This window comes from Dreissena polymorpha, chromosome 6 (genome assembly GCF_020536995.1).
Source record: "Dreissena polymorpha isolate Duluth1 chromosome 6, UMN_Dpol_1.0, whole genome shotgun sequence".
Taxonomy (NCBI): Eukaryota; Metazoa; Mollusca; class Bivalvia; order Myida; family Dreissenidae; genus Dreissena; species Dreissena polymorpha.
This window is the reverse complement of record NC_068360.1, coordinates 109,079,043-109,095,822: the sequence shown is the minus strand read 5'-3', so window position 1 is coordinate 109,095,822 and position 16,780 is coordinate 109,079,043. Positions and strand designations below refer to the sequence as shown.

General features: G+C 34.6%; 1 protein-coding gene across 1 annotated transcript; it reads right to left on the bottom strand.

Annotated features, from left to right (window-relative positions):
• Nucleotides 1-676: 676 nt before the first annotated feature.
• LOC127834116 (uncharacterized) lies at nucleotides 677-1,328 on the bottom strand. The gene is made up of 2 exons (XM_052359736.1): nucleotides 1,126-1,328; nucleotides 677-995 (listed from the first exon to the last, which is right to left on the bottom strand). Exons 1-2 carry the CDS (start codon nucleotides 1,251-1,253, stop codon nucleotides 740-742), a joined length of 384 nt encoding a protein of 127 aa, XP_052215696.1. The 5' UTR covers nucleotides 1,254-1,328; the 3' UTR covers nucleotides 677-739.
• Nucleotides 1,329-16,780: the final 15,452 nt, after the last annotated feature.

The following is a 16,780-nucleotide window of genomic DNA, read 5'->3' as shown; positions in this document are numbered from 1 at the left end:
AAGATTTCATTCATACAGTTTTCCCAGTAAAACCATAAAATAAAAATGTGACATTAGGCTTACTTTACTGAATCAGGCATTGTGTCAGCAAACGTCTTGGCAAACGTTGTGAGACAGCTCAGTGTCAGTTGTGCTGTTAACGTAAAAGTATATATATGTATCGCGCCATGAGAAAACCAGCACAAATGACAAAATTTTCGATTTTTACTTTTTTTCATTTTCGGTATCTACGTTCTTTTCCGATTACACATATATATATATATATATATATATATATATATATATATATATATATATATATATATATATATATATATATAATGTCAAACTTTTCCAACGATAACCTAAACTAATTTACATTTTCGTCAACCCATGTGACGCTTAAGTGAGCGTTATTACGTCGTTATTTTAACGCCGCATCATATATATGTCATTTTAAATTCGAACTCACTTTGTACATATTTTATTTGGAAATGTACGTCATAATTATTTTAAATTTTAAGGTTGTTGATGACACAGATGACGTAAATGTATTACTGTTTGGTTATATCATATAATGTGTAAATATTAATTTATATTGTTCTTCACGTAAATAAATATTTTACGTAGTTTGTTTGATAATTTAAATGAAATCGGAATGTTTATATATTTTTGTTATACAAACAAACGTACAGAATCCATAATACATTAACAATTACTGGTTAAATAAACCTTTAGCACAGTTAGAACGGTAAAAATGTCACATTTTTCTAACACGGCACGCGAAGCCTTCATGACCCCGAGCTGACAATAGAGGTCGCACGTTATCACGCAAGTAGTCGCGCCGTGCTGCAGATAATCCGGGAGCGAGCAGCTGTGCACAGTTGGACGGTCGATGTTCGTGAAGAGGAAACCTGGGTTCTTCAATAAACACAGAGGTTTCTTCACCGTCGCTGCATGTCTTCGCCATGACAACGCCGGGGTAGACAGACGACACTCGGAAGAACTGATTTTTCCTGCAGCGGAAGGACACATTTTATAATAAATTGTATTATTTGTATTTTGTCCAAATCAGTAGGATTATTATGTAACTATTTGTGTATAATATACCGGTACATTTTCTATAATGTAATTATTGCTACTTACCATATGCCAGGTAGCGCATTGAAGTGTTCGCCTATGAACAACTTCCAGTTACGCCAGCACCACGCTGGGTAACGAACTGCAGCGTTAGTGCTACTCGATCCGTCCACAACCGCTGCCAACTCGTTCATTGTCTCTACGTCGCTTCGTCTGTAAGCCTTTGTAACACAGGCAAACCCGCTGTCTACGTGACAACGCGCGTTACCTAAAACATAATAATAAGTCTTAAATTATTTTTTTACAAAATAAAAAGGTGTAATGAAATATTTAATTACGCGTTAATCAATTAATAATTTACATATAGATCTATCAGTATATCTTAAGCAACAATGAAGTGGCAATTTAATAATAATTGAATTCTATAACATGCACATACTAACACAAAGAATGTACGAACTGCCATGGTTAGAACCAATGCTTAGATCAATCAAAAAAGTATTGAGCCTACTGTAATATCGACTGCGCTATTCACTCTGTATAGAGTTATGATGTATTGTACTATCTAAATATATCCATTAGTGCTGCAACAATACGCCAAAAACCATATTGCAATATATCGTCAGTTCAAAAATCCGTATTGCAATATATTGCGAACTTGTGCTAGAATTATTATCAATCACCAGCTTATCACCAAAACCAACTTAATTGAATGAACATAACCTTTTTATTTTATGTTTAAATTGCTCAGTTAACAGTTTAACTATGTAACAAACTATGTAACATAACACAATTGTTCAATAAACTAATTAAACTTTACTTCATGTTTTTCTTAAGAAATATTATCATGTTCATTTTTTCCGAGTCCAAGCTTGCACGCTGGGCAGTTAAAATGTCCCCTGCAGTGTTGAAAACACGCTCAGAGGGAACAATTGTAGATTGAACACACATATACTTGCGTGCAAATTCAGCCAACAGTGGCAAACTATTCTCATGTTCTCTCCACCAAATGAGTGGGTCAAGTTCTAAACTCAACAAATGAGACTTCAGATACTGGGACATCTCCTCTCTAGCACGCTCAAGACCTCAAGGAACCGCAGTGGTATGCTTTGAAGGTTGAACAGCCATGACATCACTCAGGAAGGATGCTAAGCCACCTGTTCTACTGGAAACCTGCTTTCCTTCACTAGGGTCAGCTAGAACTGCAAACCAATGGAAATGATATTGTGTTAGAAAAAATATAATAAAGGTTATAACTTATATTAAAGTTTTACATCATGTGTGTTTTCAGGATCATACTGTTTACATGATAATGGTGAAATTAAATTATTAACATAGACACACATAAAATTTACTTTAAAATTGAAATTATTTCAATTATTAATTTTCTGTGTGACTATTTGTTGATATTTAAATGTATTATCTATAATTGGGATTAGCCTGTGTGGAACAAGTATTCTAACCAATACTAAGTAACTAGTATCTAACTACTAGCTATACACTTTATCAATAAGTTTCACTGATTTAAAATAAATTACAAATAATTTATATTTTATTAAAAAAAGTATTATTAATTAATATCTAAAAACAATAAAGTGAGTGTTACTGTGTTAGTGCAACAATGTCAGTCACACTACTCACAAAAAAGTGAAATTACTGAATACATGCAATTGTTAAATGCTGTCTCTATTTTAATACCAGTGACTTTCTGTTGTGATGAGTCCGGGCTAGGGTCATCCACTACGCTAGGTACTAGACTTGCGGCACAAGAAATGACCCTGTTGCTTACAAGGAGACCATGAGCATCTGACAAGTATGATGTTTTGCATCTAGGATCAAGCAAAGCAACCTCCTCTAGAAACATCTTCACACTGGCACTGGAATATCTGAATAAGAAATAACACATTCCTAATAAGTAAAAAGATATTTAAATCTGAAAACATGGGTTCTGAGATAGTGATAGAATGGTTGTATAAACTTGTCTGGATTGTTTTTGTGACTTTCTCATTTATTCAATCATTCATATTTTGCTATAGTATAAAAGCCTTTGCTAACAGTTCGGGATGGTGTAGTGTATGTGGTGTCCGCCAAGTAATTGGGAGTTTGTGGGTTCGATCCCTACTCGGGGAGCGTGTTCAACGTTTCATTATCTCCTCCATAGACAACACGTACTGTTTATTCCCAGGAAACGGACTCGATAGTGTAGATAGGAAACGGACTCGATAGTGTAGATAAAAGCCTAAGGCTTTCAATGCAAAAGAGCTAAAATAAATGGGTTAAAACAAACTGTTGGGGTTTCTTATGAATATTGGAAATCAAAAGCACCAAAAAGTTAAGCTACAATGTTACCTTGGCTTCAGGTCATCAGCAATTGTCTGCTTCAGCTGTCTTATTGTTTGCGTGTCTGTGTCATTGGAAGCCAGGGCTTGTTCTAACAGCTTCTTTTGAAGAGGCAAAATCAGGGACGCAGTTGGATACGATTCTTTGCAGAAACCTGTAGACACTGTTCTGAGAGGGATGAGAACAGACATTACATTTTCAGCGAGGGTCACATCTGCATCAGTTAAAGTTGTAACATCCTTTTCTTTTGAACGAATTTCTTTGCTCATGAGAGCAGCATACACTGCTGGTTGCAACTCAAGGAAACGCTCTAACATATCAACGGCAGAATTCCATCGTGTACTGACATCTTTGATTAATTTTACTGATCGCACCCCAACTACCTTTGAACACTCTTTCAGTGCAGCCGCTGCAGTTGTACTATGATGAAAAAAAGACACAAATCTTCTTATTTGGCCTAGCAGTCGTGACACACTGTTAATTTTCAATCTCTTTTGAGCTGCTAAATTCAGAGTGTGTGCGTAACAGCCCAAGTGATGCTGAAAGCCAACAAGTTTTTCAGCCACCGACATATTAGCAGCATTATCAGTCACCAAAGCGGAACACTCTGTCAAACCCCACTCATTGATAGCATCTTGCAAAACATTGGCAATGTTTTCTCCTGTATGGCTTAGAGGAAGTTCCCGTGTTTGGAGGACATAATTATGAATTTGCCAGTCAGCTGAAATGTGTGTTGATGTAATGGTTACATACGATTCAGTAGCTCGACTGGTCCATTCATCGGTGGTTAAGGCCACCGATGAGGCTTTGGACAACTGCAATTTTACATCTGCTTTAACTTGATCATACATATCTGGGATTGCCGTTTCATTAAAATAAGTACGAGATGGAATGGTGTACCTGGGATCTAAGGTCTGAACAAGTGCACGGAATCCTTCATTTGACACAACACTAAACGGACGAAGGTCTTTGACAATGAACATTGCAATTTTGTCAGAAATGTTTTTTATCTTTCAGACGAATGTCGATATTGGTCAAGTTTGTGGCACACTTCAACAAGTTTTGGCTGTCCTAACATGCGTCGTGGTGCTTCGTCCGATTGTTTACCATTTCCATCAGATTTAAGGAAAATTCGGTGGTGTCGCTCTAAGTGAGAAAACAAATTTGATGTTCCCACACTATATTTTACACCATCCTTACACCTGTTGCAATATCCGATTCCTTCTTCGATTTCGTTTGTTCCCCTCCTCCTTTTCAAACAAAAATACGGCCAAACAACACTTTTTCCCTTCGAATTGTCAATAAACTCAATAAACTTGTTCGTATGTTCACAGCTTCATCTGAAATTTTACCTTATGACATGCGGAAGCATATCGTGCGGACTCCCATTACGGACTCTAGACGAGACAATAAACGCTCCGTGCTCCCATGTAACGACGCTTATCCGTACAATAGACTTTTTAAATGCTACTTTTACGTAACATATTTTTACTTAACACCGATTTGTTTTGTTTACCGTGATATCATTATTTTAGATGGTTTTTCCGGACGAAATGCGGCTTCTTTTTTTTTAGAATTTTCGTACCGGTATGATGAAAATCGTATCGCGATACGATATGCGGTTTGCGTATTGCGATATATACCGATACACCGGTATATTGTTGCAGCACTAATATCCATACCGATGATACGGTAATGGTAAATATCATTTTGAATATCCACACAAAAATAAAAAAAAAATAAACTAACAGCTCATTAATCTGTCCATTATTGCTACTTTAACGTTAGATTTTAATTATTATGGCTAGTAGTAGTCATGTGCTTTTTTAATATTATTGTAAACACACATTATAAGATGATTTAAATAGGAGATAAACTTACATACAATTTTCAAACAATAACACATATTACACAAAAATAATGTTTTCAAAATATCGTTATAGTCTAGTTATTCTCTGACACAATTGTACGACCAACCAAAGTTTCTTTCATTCACTGATCCAGTGAAAAATAATACGTGAAGTATTTCTCAATCAGGTTTAAATTAATAATGTTAAAAAAAGTATAGTCAGTGACGAATGTGCGAAAACATAATATAAATAAATTTATATAGTGTAAAGGCTCTTACCTCAAGTTCGGCATCCATTCCATAAGTTTTTAACTTTCAAACGAAATAAAACACACATGTACACACATAGCTCACGCACAAATGCAAATCAATTTTTCGCAGAAAATTATGACGTAATGAAAATGACGATTTGCCAATGACGTCGTCGATGTCATTTGTGCTGGTTTTCTCATGGCGCGATTCATATATATATATATATATATATATATATATATATATATATATTATATATGTATATATCGATATATATTATTATTCCTCATAAGATTGATGGTGCAATTCAAATTAAGATGCGTACCGGTTGGATTCCAATAATCATCATCCGTCATTTTGGATGGGTCATCGAAATCTAAACGTGATGTCTGATGTTTGGCACACTTTGCCTAAGAGACTTGATTAAACTGCGAATCTCTTCCGGTTTCATATAGATCTATTTTGTGGACCTGACTTTGCCTAGGATATCAGTAGAAAGTGTTTCCGGCATAAACTTGCCCTGACTCATGTGAGTCTTACAGCAGCGCGCATTCTTTTTCAAGAAAATATTTGTGTCGATGAAAAGCTGCATTCTCGCTTCGCCCGTTACGGTTTTAAAACCTTCTGAAAGAGCGTCCTTTATGTTGCAAAAAGGACAAAAAGTATGGCTGAATCCAGCTGACTAAATGTGCAATAGTGACGGCTACTTCTTTTCGGTTGTTTCATGTTGCGGAATTCTCTTTGGAGATGCACTTTATCTTTCCGCCGATTCTGCTGTATATTTAAGACTACAATTATTGTGAAAAACTTCCTTGTCCGTTACTTCGTCTTTCTTTATCATAGTTTTCGCAAGGATTGATAGGTGGTTTATTTCCGTCAGTTTTCAATGTCCTCCTTTCTTTTGAACTATGATAGAAAACAGAGAAACAGCTTCATTGTTTTTCAGTATCAATTTACTCAACGTTTCGGCCAAAGACCTTCATTAGAAGTAAAACTTTTTTTATCAAATGTACTCCTTTTTTTTGGACAGACTCGTTTGGTGCATATAGCACAAGAATCGTATTTAGACATCCTAAATAAAAAATAAATGATAACATACGTTAAGAAGTCGACATTAAATTCTATAATTACAATATAACTAAAGATCGTAGCAGACTTTGAGCCTGAATTGTTCACGCACAATTAAATCGATGACGTATTTAACAAATCGTCATCAATACTGAGAATAAATATCGAGTTGAGGTGACGTAATTCACCCTTTACGGTCTTCGACATAACTTTGAATTATACATTATATAGAATAAACATCATGCTTTACAACCGATTGATGAATCTTAAAATTAACAGCGTTTTTATTAGACTTTATAATTTACGCAAGTCGATGATATATAAACTGAATTTTAAAGCTACTTTATAGATTCCTCAAATGCTGGTTTTAATTTTGTATCTGGGTGAATATGATGAAATTATTGACACCAGTTAATATACTAATATACATAATCATCTTCAGTCTACAAAACAGGTAAAAATTATGGGTTAATGGTGAAACATTATTTATGATGTGATATTAAGTATAGAATATGATGTATACGGGTGAATATTTGATTAGGTTCCATTTACTGTCCATATTCAACAATAATCTAAATGGTAGAAATTAACGGTGAATATTTTCATTATTACAATGTCAAATTATATGTGAAAACTATTAGATAAGAATTCTAAGCAGATCACACGCTTAAAGCCGTTTTTTGCTTTGTTAAAGTAACTACCCCCCACGTATTTTGGTAACGGTGTGTTGTCCCAATTCTTTATAGGTAATTTTCTTGATTGTTTTATAAACAAATGTCAAACGGAAATAAAATTAAGCAACCACATGGAGCTAAATATATTTAAACTTAACTTAATAACAGTTACATTAAGTAGCTATATATGCAGAATAATTTTAAACGGCCAGTTATGGCTCTGTCCCTAATTTTGCAAGTCGACACTGTTACGAAGAAAATTCCATCTACCGCACGGGAATGATACGGTGATACAAGGTTTTCCGAAAAGTAAACATTCTTTCAACCTTTGACGTCATTATACTCCGAGAACGCAGCGCGAAAAAATATCAAAATCATCAATAAGTAAGTAAAATATTGAACGTACTTTTATTCTGTGTCAACACCGTTCTTCCATTTTGTTTGCTTTTTCCACTTTCTATTCTTTTATAATTTTCAAATATTATGTAGTCTTAGATTCCACAAAATAATGAGTGCGTCATGTGTTTTCGAGACAAGTAGCATGCTGTTTGTGGATGATCAAATGCCTAAATGTCAACACCGTTACGTTCCACACCGTTACGCTGAATAAGAAACGGTGTCGACAACATCGTAACGGTGTGGACAAATGTATACACACACTATCGCTTAAAATGTAGAATGGTTAAAAATTGCACAACACTTTGATATAATTACAACTTCTGTAACTTTCATATGAATGCTGAGTTCTGATTGGATAATTTATTCACGTGACCTGATTTCATTTTCCGATGAACCCACTTCGTATGCAAATATAAACATGAATATCAATTGCGCTACTTTCTGGTTGTAAACAAGTTGCCTAAATGACGTCGGCTTTTATTCAAATTAGGCGTAAATATACCGACAGTTCAAACCACGATGAAAAGCAGAACATGATACTCAATTCTTAATTGATTTACATTCCAGGTACATATAAGGGCTGAATAATGCCGCTTTCAGCAGCAGAGCGGATGAAACGTTACTGGGAGAGAATTAAAATTGATCAAAGTCGTCATGCTGAATATCTAGAAAATGAAAGAAAACGATGAAAAAGGCGAAGAGAGGAGAATAAACTACCACCTTTGGTAGAAGACATGACACAAAAGCATGCACGTGCAAAAAGGAGATTTTGGAGGAAGAAAATGAAAGAAAGAAGACGCAAAAAGCGAGAAAGGGATGACATGATTAAGAATGCATCTGTGATTATATCACCTCCACACAGCCCTAGACATTCATCGAATGACGAGAACATAACCCCAGAAGCAAAGCGAGGAAGGAAAAATGTAAAGAAGGAACGTGCGAAAAGTTATAGGCGAATTTAGCAGTTAGAACAAGAAATACTACAAAAGTCAAGGGAGGCAGATAAATATCGAAAACGTTATCATAGGCGACTGAAAAACCAGAGAAAAGGTCCAAGTTCAAGGTACGGCTTATGCTGAAAGAAAGCGCAATGAGATCAAAGTTAAAACAAGCATTATTATTACACTGCGTCGTTGCGGACCAAATTAAACGAAGAATGAAAAGCAAAAAGCTAATGAATCAAGAAGAGAAACGAATACTGTCGAGTGTAGTTAGCAGAAAGATCCTAAAAATACGACCTTATGAAGGTCGCAAATGAGATGTTGGGAATAACAGAAAAAAGGCTAAAGTTTAACTCTTTGAGGCGGAAAGATGACAGGTTCCGTAGACGCAAGTACAAGAACTCGATCAGCGAGAGAGTAAAGCAGAAAGTAAGAGATTTCTTAGAGGAGGACATTAACTCTCGGATGATGCCAGGTAAGCGTGATACAATCACTCGGAATAAGATACAGAAACAAACACGACTTCTCTCCGACAGCCTGAAATCTTTACACAAGAAGTTTTTACAGGCAAATAAAGATATGAAGTTGTCATACACCATGTTTTGTAAATTGAGGCCATTTCGGATAGTCGACCCGAAGTATGGAGACACAGAAACATGTACATGTAAACTCCACGCCAATGCTGATTTTTAATTTGAACGTTTGAAACAGCATGGGGTGCTTAAGTGTACAACATTAAGAGAAGCTTGTGCAAGTTTGTGCTGCAATGAATTAGAAAAAGTATGTATGTACAGAGAGTGTCTACAATGCAAAGAGCGCAAGCTTGAAACTAATGAATTTGATGAAGGTAAACAAATATTGTGTTTGAATGGCAGAATAGACAGGAACAGAGAACATTCAAAGGTAAAACACAAAATGTACAAATAACATCAAAAGAAAAAGTCCACTGCCCATTGTCAACATTGGTTGATGACATAAACATTTTGTTAAAAAACAAATATTGCCGACATGTTTTTAATATAACCCACCAATACAGAGAATTATCAAAACTGAAGGAAAATATCTCCGAAAACGAATGTATCCTTCACATAGACTTTAGCGAGAACTACGCCTGTAAAATTGAAACAGAAGTACAGGGTATTCACTTTGGTGCCTCACCCAATCAAGTCTCTCTCCACACAGGAGTTATGCACATCAAAGATTTGAAACCATCTTCGTTCTGCAGTATTTTTGAGAGCACCCGTCACGATTCGCCGAGTATTTGGGCTCATCTTCAACCTGTAATTGATGAAATCAAAACCAAATTCCCACTGGTTAATATGCTCAAATGGCCCAACTACACAATACCGTTCAAAAACAAATTTTTATTTAATAAAACATAAATGTGTTGAAGAGTTTGAATTTAAAACAGTCACTTAGAATTTTTCAGAGTCTGGACATGGGAAAGGAGCACCGGATGGGGTCGGTGGCCTTATAAAAAGAACGGCTGATAAACAGGTTTCGTATGGAAACGATATTACAACTGCTTATGATATGTTTACAAATTTGAAACAGGCAGACCTTGACGTAAAACTCTACTACATTGAGGAATCTGAAATCACGAAGAATGACGCCATACTACAAAAGGTCATTACGTTACCTGTTAAACGCACTATGTCTTTGCATCAGGTAACCAGTCTTGAAAATCAAAACGAAATAATTGTAAGGGATTTATCTTGCTCTGCCAGTCGACGGTCAGGTGTGATTGCTTTGCTACTAGAGTGGTAAACGTTTGTAAAAACACACCTACGCCCACGACGACAAATGATGAACATGACGTCGGTGTGTCTATTCCTGTGCCATCATTAGCATCGGCGCTTGGAACACACTTCATGAAATTGACTTTTCGTCAGATCTGGTTGGCTGCTGGGTGGTTGTAAATTATGACGAAAAACCATATCCAGGCATTGTACAAGACATAAGCCATGATCAAGTTTCTGTGAAAGTCATGCATTGCATCGGCAAAAATCGTTATTTTTGGCCGGCCAGAGAAGATGTTTTTGGTTATTGCTATGACGAGGTTGTCTTGCAGTTTGCAGGCATGGAAAGTGTTACTAGTCGTCACATGCAGATCTGGTTGGCTGCTGGGTGGTTGTAAATTTTGACGAAAAACCATATCCAGGCATTGTACAAGACATAAGCCATGATCAAGTTTCTGTGAAAGTCATGCATGCATTGCATCGGCAAAAATCGTTATTTTTGGTCAGCCAGAGATGTTTTTGGTTATTGCTACGACGAGGTTGTCTTGCAGTTTGCAGGCATGGAAAGTGTTACTTGTCGTCACATGCAAATGCCACTTCATACTTGGCAGTGTGTTTGTCAACATTTTGACATGTAATCATCAGTGCTTTATTAATATCGGTTTGAGTGTTATTACCGATAGCTGTACATTTGTTGGGGACACTTTGTTTTTGAACTAATACAAGTTAGTGTTAATCTGGTTAAAAATGTTATTTTCAGGTCACATAACCCCAAACCGGAACTCCTGTTTACAGGGTTACATGCAGTCAATTTGATATATAGCACACGTTGTTCAGTGAATGCTGCCTACGATTTGTAAAATAGAATGCAAATGGTTGTTTTTGGTATTAATTTGAAGGTATATTTGTAAGCAATAAGAAAAAAAAGCCATTTTTGTGCTCTACTTTTTCTGTTCATGGTTCCCGGCTTTGAAAGTAGGTCATACTATTTGAGCCCAAAATGGTCGCCTGCACAGCTGTCAAAACCGGTTTGCCTATTCTAAGGTGAATATTTTCATTTACAACGTATAGAATTTAATGACATCCATTTTTTCAAAAGATTATGCATTTATCTTTCTAATGATGTATGATGATATAGTGGGTCATTGCTTGATCATTGTAAAAATTGATATCGAACATCAACTATTTTATATGTCATATAGAAGGAAATTAATTGCGCATGCGTAACCTTGCATTAGTTGTATGTTATGTTTCTGGTGTTGAATAAATTTCGTATTCATTTCGCCGATTTTCTTTCATTCAAATCGCTATTTAACATGGAACTTATCAGACAAAAATAAAAATTGCATGCACATTGAACCAGTTCTGTGAGACACAGCCTCCGGCAAGATGGGCAGTTACTCTGTCAGACATATAAAACTATCCACTATAATTTCTATAACACATTTTTTATTCAATGCAAGTGAGTATATTATAAGATTTTTCTGTTATTCAAATACCATTCAAAAAACATCCTTTTAAGACATGTCTTGAAATTGTGAATTTTCCGTTTCTAGATGGCAACATCCCTAAAGGACCTTCCTATGGTATTTACATTTCGCAGTTGGTACGTTATGCCAGAGCATGTTCGTGTATTAAAGATTTTAATGATCGTAATCTAATATTAACTAAAAAATTGCTAAAACAAGGCTTTTTGTATCATTACCTAAGAAATAAATTTGCTAGATTTTACTCTAAGTATGGTGATTTAATTTCAAAATATAATGTTTCTTTAAAATGGCATTTAAATAATGGAATCTCCCATCCATCATTTTACGGAGATGTTTTGAAGCGTGTCCGCAAATTAAAATATGTTAAACCAAATGTTCATATTAAACTTTTCAATTTAATTAACTTGTTTTTATCAAAAGGATACGATGCTTATGTACTTAAAAACACGTGTTTGATGGTTTTCGATTCACTATATCTTTCTTCCCTTAAAATTTGGAATCATTAGTGATATTATAGGCATTTTTCACTGTTGAATAAAATTGTGTCATTGTGTCGTATGAACAAATCTGCATGAATACTACATTATAGGCATTTTTCACTGTTGAATAAAATTGTGTCATTGTGTCGTATGAACAAATCTGCATGTAAACTACATTTGGACTCAAATCGTACATCAAATCATTTCTGTCTTCAGTTGTCAAAACACCTATATACTGTTTGATTCCAATAATGTCGCTTTAATGGAATTACCATTTGTATTCATTTGCTTCTTAATATTAAATCACGTAAACTTGTTTTATTAGTAGCACAGCCCCATTAATATTTTTATTTAGTACTGCCCTTGTAATTTGTTCACGTCATTATGTCATTATGGATTTTTGTGACGTCATACGACCGACTTTCCCAGTTGTAATCTACATGCATAGGTCATTGGGTTTATAACGTTCCATTTTATTTATATTTTCTCTCTGATAGGCGTTTCTTGTTTGATTTAATTATTTTTAATTTGTTTAGCAGTCACATAAACAACCAAGCTATGTAATATGGAATTTTTACACCCATTATTGCTGCTTCTTCCTGTATTTGCGCGATGATTATCTGAGATATTAACTCTATGATTCTACATTCTCAAATCTTTTCTATAAAGAAGGAATGTAGTTGACAATTGTTAATAGTTTTATTTGATCGTTCGTCAAAAAGTTGTAATTCTGTTACTCTTGTATCTTCAATGCAATTGAGTAATTAAATAGTAATTAAATTGAATGCGTTTTAATTCCCTTTTATTATTGTTTAATTTGAGTTACTATGCTATGACGTTAAATTTTATTTACACTTAAATGTATTATGAATATTGCTGGGCCAAGTGTGAGGTTGAGCGCTCTATAACCAGGTTTAAACCCCCAATGCTTTGCATTGACCGTTCCAAGGCGGTGACCCCAGCTTTATTCATATTGTGTGTTTATGTTGGTTTGTATTGTGCTGTATTGTGCTGTTTTGTACTGTTTGGGCAATCGGTCACTTGCCTTAAATAAAGGACCAACTAATTGTTTTTAATAAAAATTCAATACTGCTCCAGCAGCTAGAGTTTCACTTCTTTATATTGTAACAAACACGATGCGAATTAACAAGAACATGAAAGTATAAGATAATCTTTCCACACCGTAACAATTGTGACAACACCGTTACGCCGCAAAAAATACTTTAATATACATAAAGATTCAACAAAAACTTCAAACGTGTTTCAACATCATAAAGTCCTCAAAAAGGTGTCAAATGAAAGAAACATTTAGTATAAAACATATACTCAAACATTTTATAGAATTTTTAAAAGTTGTAAAACATAATTAAAATGTATATTTGCACCGTTACGCACTAAATGTTTTTATAAAGACACATACGATTTGGAATTTCTGTAAAAGCCACTCACAATCACTTTATACAATGAAATAACGCAAAAATATCAAATAAATCAAGTTTAAATAAAAACATTATCAAACAAGAATGTATGTTTGTAACGGTGTTATATCTTTCCACACCGTTACAATTGTGACAACACCGTTACGCCGCAAAAATACACTTTTATATACATTTAGATTAAACAAAAACTGCAAACGTGTTATAACATCATAAAGTCCTCATAATGGTTTCAAATGAAAGAAAAAATTAGTATATAAACATGTACCCTAACATTTTATAGAAATTCTTAAAGTTGTAAAACATAATTAAAATGTATATTTACACCGTTACGCACTTAATGTTCTGATAAAGAAACTTACGATTAGGAATGTATGTAATAGCCACTCATAATCACTTTAGACAATTAAACAACACAAAAAAAATATATAAATCAAGTTTAAATAAAAAACTTTATCAAACAAGTGTTTATGTCTGTAACGGTGTTATCTTCACAGCTTTCGACGTGGGTTAAAAAAGCCTTCATAATTGCGATCTGGGTCACATTAGGTCGTGCCCAGCTTAGGTTGACGTCCGTCTGACATGTACGTAACTGATAAAAGGTCTGTCGACACTACTGCACTAATTTTGTTTTTGATTTTTTTTTCATTAGAATGGAACGTAATCAAATATTCACCCTTACACCAAATTTACTCCTTACTAACTTACTTTATTCATATAATTCACTGAAACTTTGAAAATAGTGTCAATCAGTTGAATTACCTTAATTCCGAATCTACAATTTCCTGAAACTTCAGTGCGTGGAAGCCTTTCCTACGTGCAAAAGCTTCCTTGTGTTCCTTCGGGGCTATTATGGGTATGATGAGTCCCAACAACTGCTCCCGACTTGTGGCAGTCCGCACAGTCGGAAGAATCCCACCATCACACGTGTTTTTTCTTGAACATCGACTGCAAACATATGGAATGTTACATGTGTTTCAATTATACGATGAATGATGTGTTTATATTTTGTTAAACTTGATTTAGTTTTCGTTATCTATTGATTTTCATTTGACATAATAATGAAAGCAAAAACAAATAAAAGGGGAAATTAAAAACACAATGAAAAGTAAATAAACTATAATTGTTTTATCCCTGAACATTGACTCATGATTTCAAAGTTTATATTTTCCCCCAATATCTTCAACAGATTGTAAGATATTATTTTTTTTAGAAATAACAGAGTTAAAAATCTTGATGGATGAATTGATGACAAATAAAAAAAATATTTATAAAATAGAAATAAAAACATTTATTAATTGTTTATCATACACTTGTTGATTGAATTCACGAACGTATGTGAAATTCGTGAGACGGATAATCTACTGATCCCATGAAGATCAGCAAGCTCTTAATATATGTTCCTTTTCGCCAAGAATCTTAAACTGATGAGAACCTGTAGGACATGAACAATTGAAAACTATAACTACATTTAAGTAATTACATAATTAGATAAATCTTGCTGGCATTTTGACAGAATTATGTGCCCTTTTTATAGTTTTGTGTTTAGGTCCACTTTATTCCTAAAGTATCAAAGCTATTGCTTTCATACTTGCAACACTTACATTTTTTTATTCAACATACAATGTCTACATGTATGTGATCATAAAACAAATTGGTACCATGTTGCAACAATAATGTTCAAACATGTTATACAAGATATGCTAATATATACTTTAAACAAAATGAAAAGAAAGAAAAAAAAGAAAAGAAAAACATCAGAATAATTATGAATAAGGAAGAGTTGTATAAAGGGGATAGAAAGCATACTGGACTTGTTTATGAAACGTTTATGTGTTTCCATTTTACTTTTGAACAAACTTAAACATTTAATGGTGGCACACTACACAAACATTCTCTGATCTATCTTCATAATTAATTACTATCCCAGTAACGTAATTACGGTAAATCCCTAGCAGCTGGATGTGCACTGACAATCAAACTATTGGTTTTAACTTGCACAGTAAAAACAATATAAGTTTAAAAACAATATTTAACATTCCATCAACAGAAGTTCTGAGTTTGAATGGAGATAATCTCGATTGGTCTTGAATGATGAGTGATAGGGATCTTACTTGACTTTGAAACTTCAACACAGGTTGTAGGTTGTGAAGTTACACTCGAGACATGTGGTACTGAAGATATGGATGAAGATGAAGTTGTAACAGGTACGATGGAATGGCTGGTGAGATAAATGTTTACAAAGATGGTTTTCGAATAGTCGACCTGGATAAGAAGTTGTCCGGGGTAGCCCATAATGAGCTGTGATTTCAATTTCATCCAAAAGTGGAGTTGAGCCAACTGACGAATTATCTGTTACCGAGAAGAAATATATGATTGATGTTCATTGATGTAATATGCGTTTTTGTCGAGGGATTTTTTCTTTGGTGTCCCTATCTACATTCATAGGATTCGTAAATTTGTCAAAGGGACTGTGTGACAGTGGCAGCTGAGACAGACTTTTGGCTAGATGGTAATTTATAAAGATGCGCGTCATCCCATGCTTCGGACAACAACGAACGTTTTTGTTCGGCATCAAGGGACCAAACCGACCCAAATTCATCCAATGGATCGGGATACGGGGGCAAGTGCTCCATTAAAAATTTCCGCGGTCAAAAACATCATTCGGAATGTTTCTAGAAAGTCCAACGATAATCGATTACAACTAACTGTAGTAATGAAAGGGAGAGAATTAGATCAACATGAAGATCTATGTAAACTTGTAACAGCAAGTCACGTCAAAAGAAGCGAGCTAGAATCTATGCACACAGAAAGAAGTAGAGTTGATAATTAGAAGATGTGTCCTTTGAACACGACCATAATTCATTGTCTGAGGATTATTTCAATATCAAATTCAGATTTCTAACACCTCATCTTCCTCAGGGTCAATATTTAAATGCGTTTTTCGAAGCTTTTTTGTTATTTTCATGTTTAAAAAAAGGTATGCCCGGGCGTGCTGTGCCTAATAGCAGCTATGCCATTGTCGAGTTACCTATAACCTATTTTGACGCATGT

Coding starts and splice junctions, on each gene's coding strand:
- LOC127834116 (XM_052359736.1), bottom strand. CDS start 1,253: ATGAACGAGTTGGCAGCGGTTGTGGACGGATCGAGTAGCACTAACGCT. Junction 996..1,125: donor AATGCGCTACCTGGCATATG/GTAAGTAGCAAT, acceptor CTTCCGCTGCAG/GAAAAATCAGTTCTTCCGAG.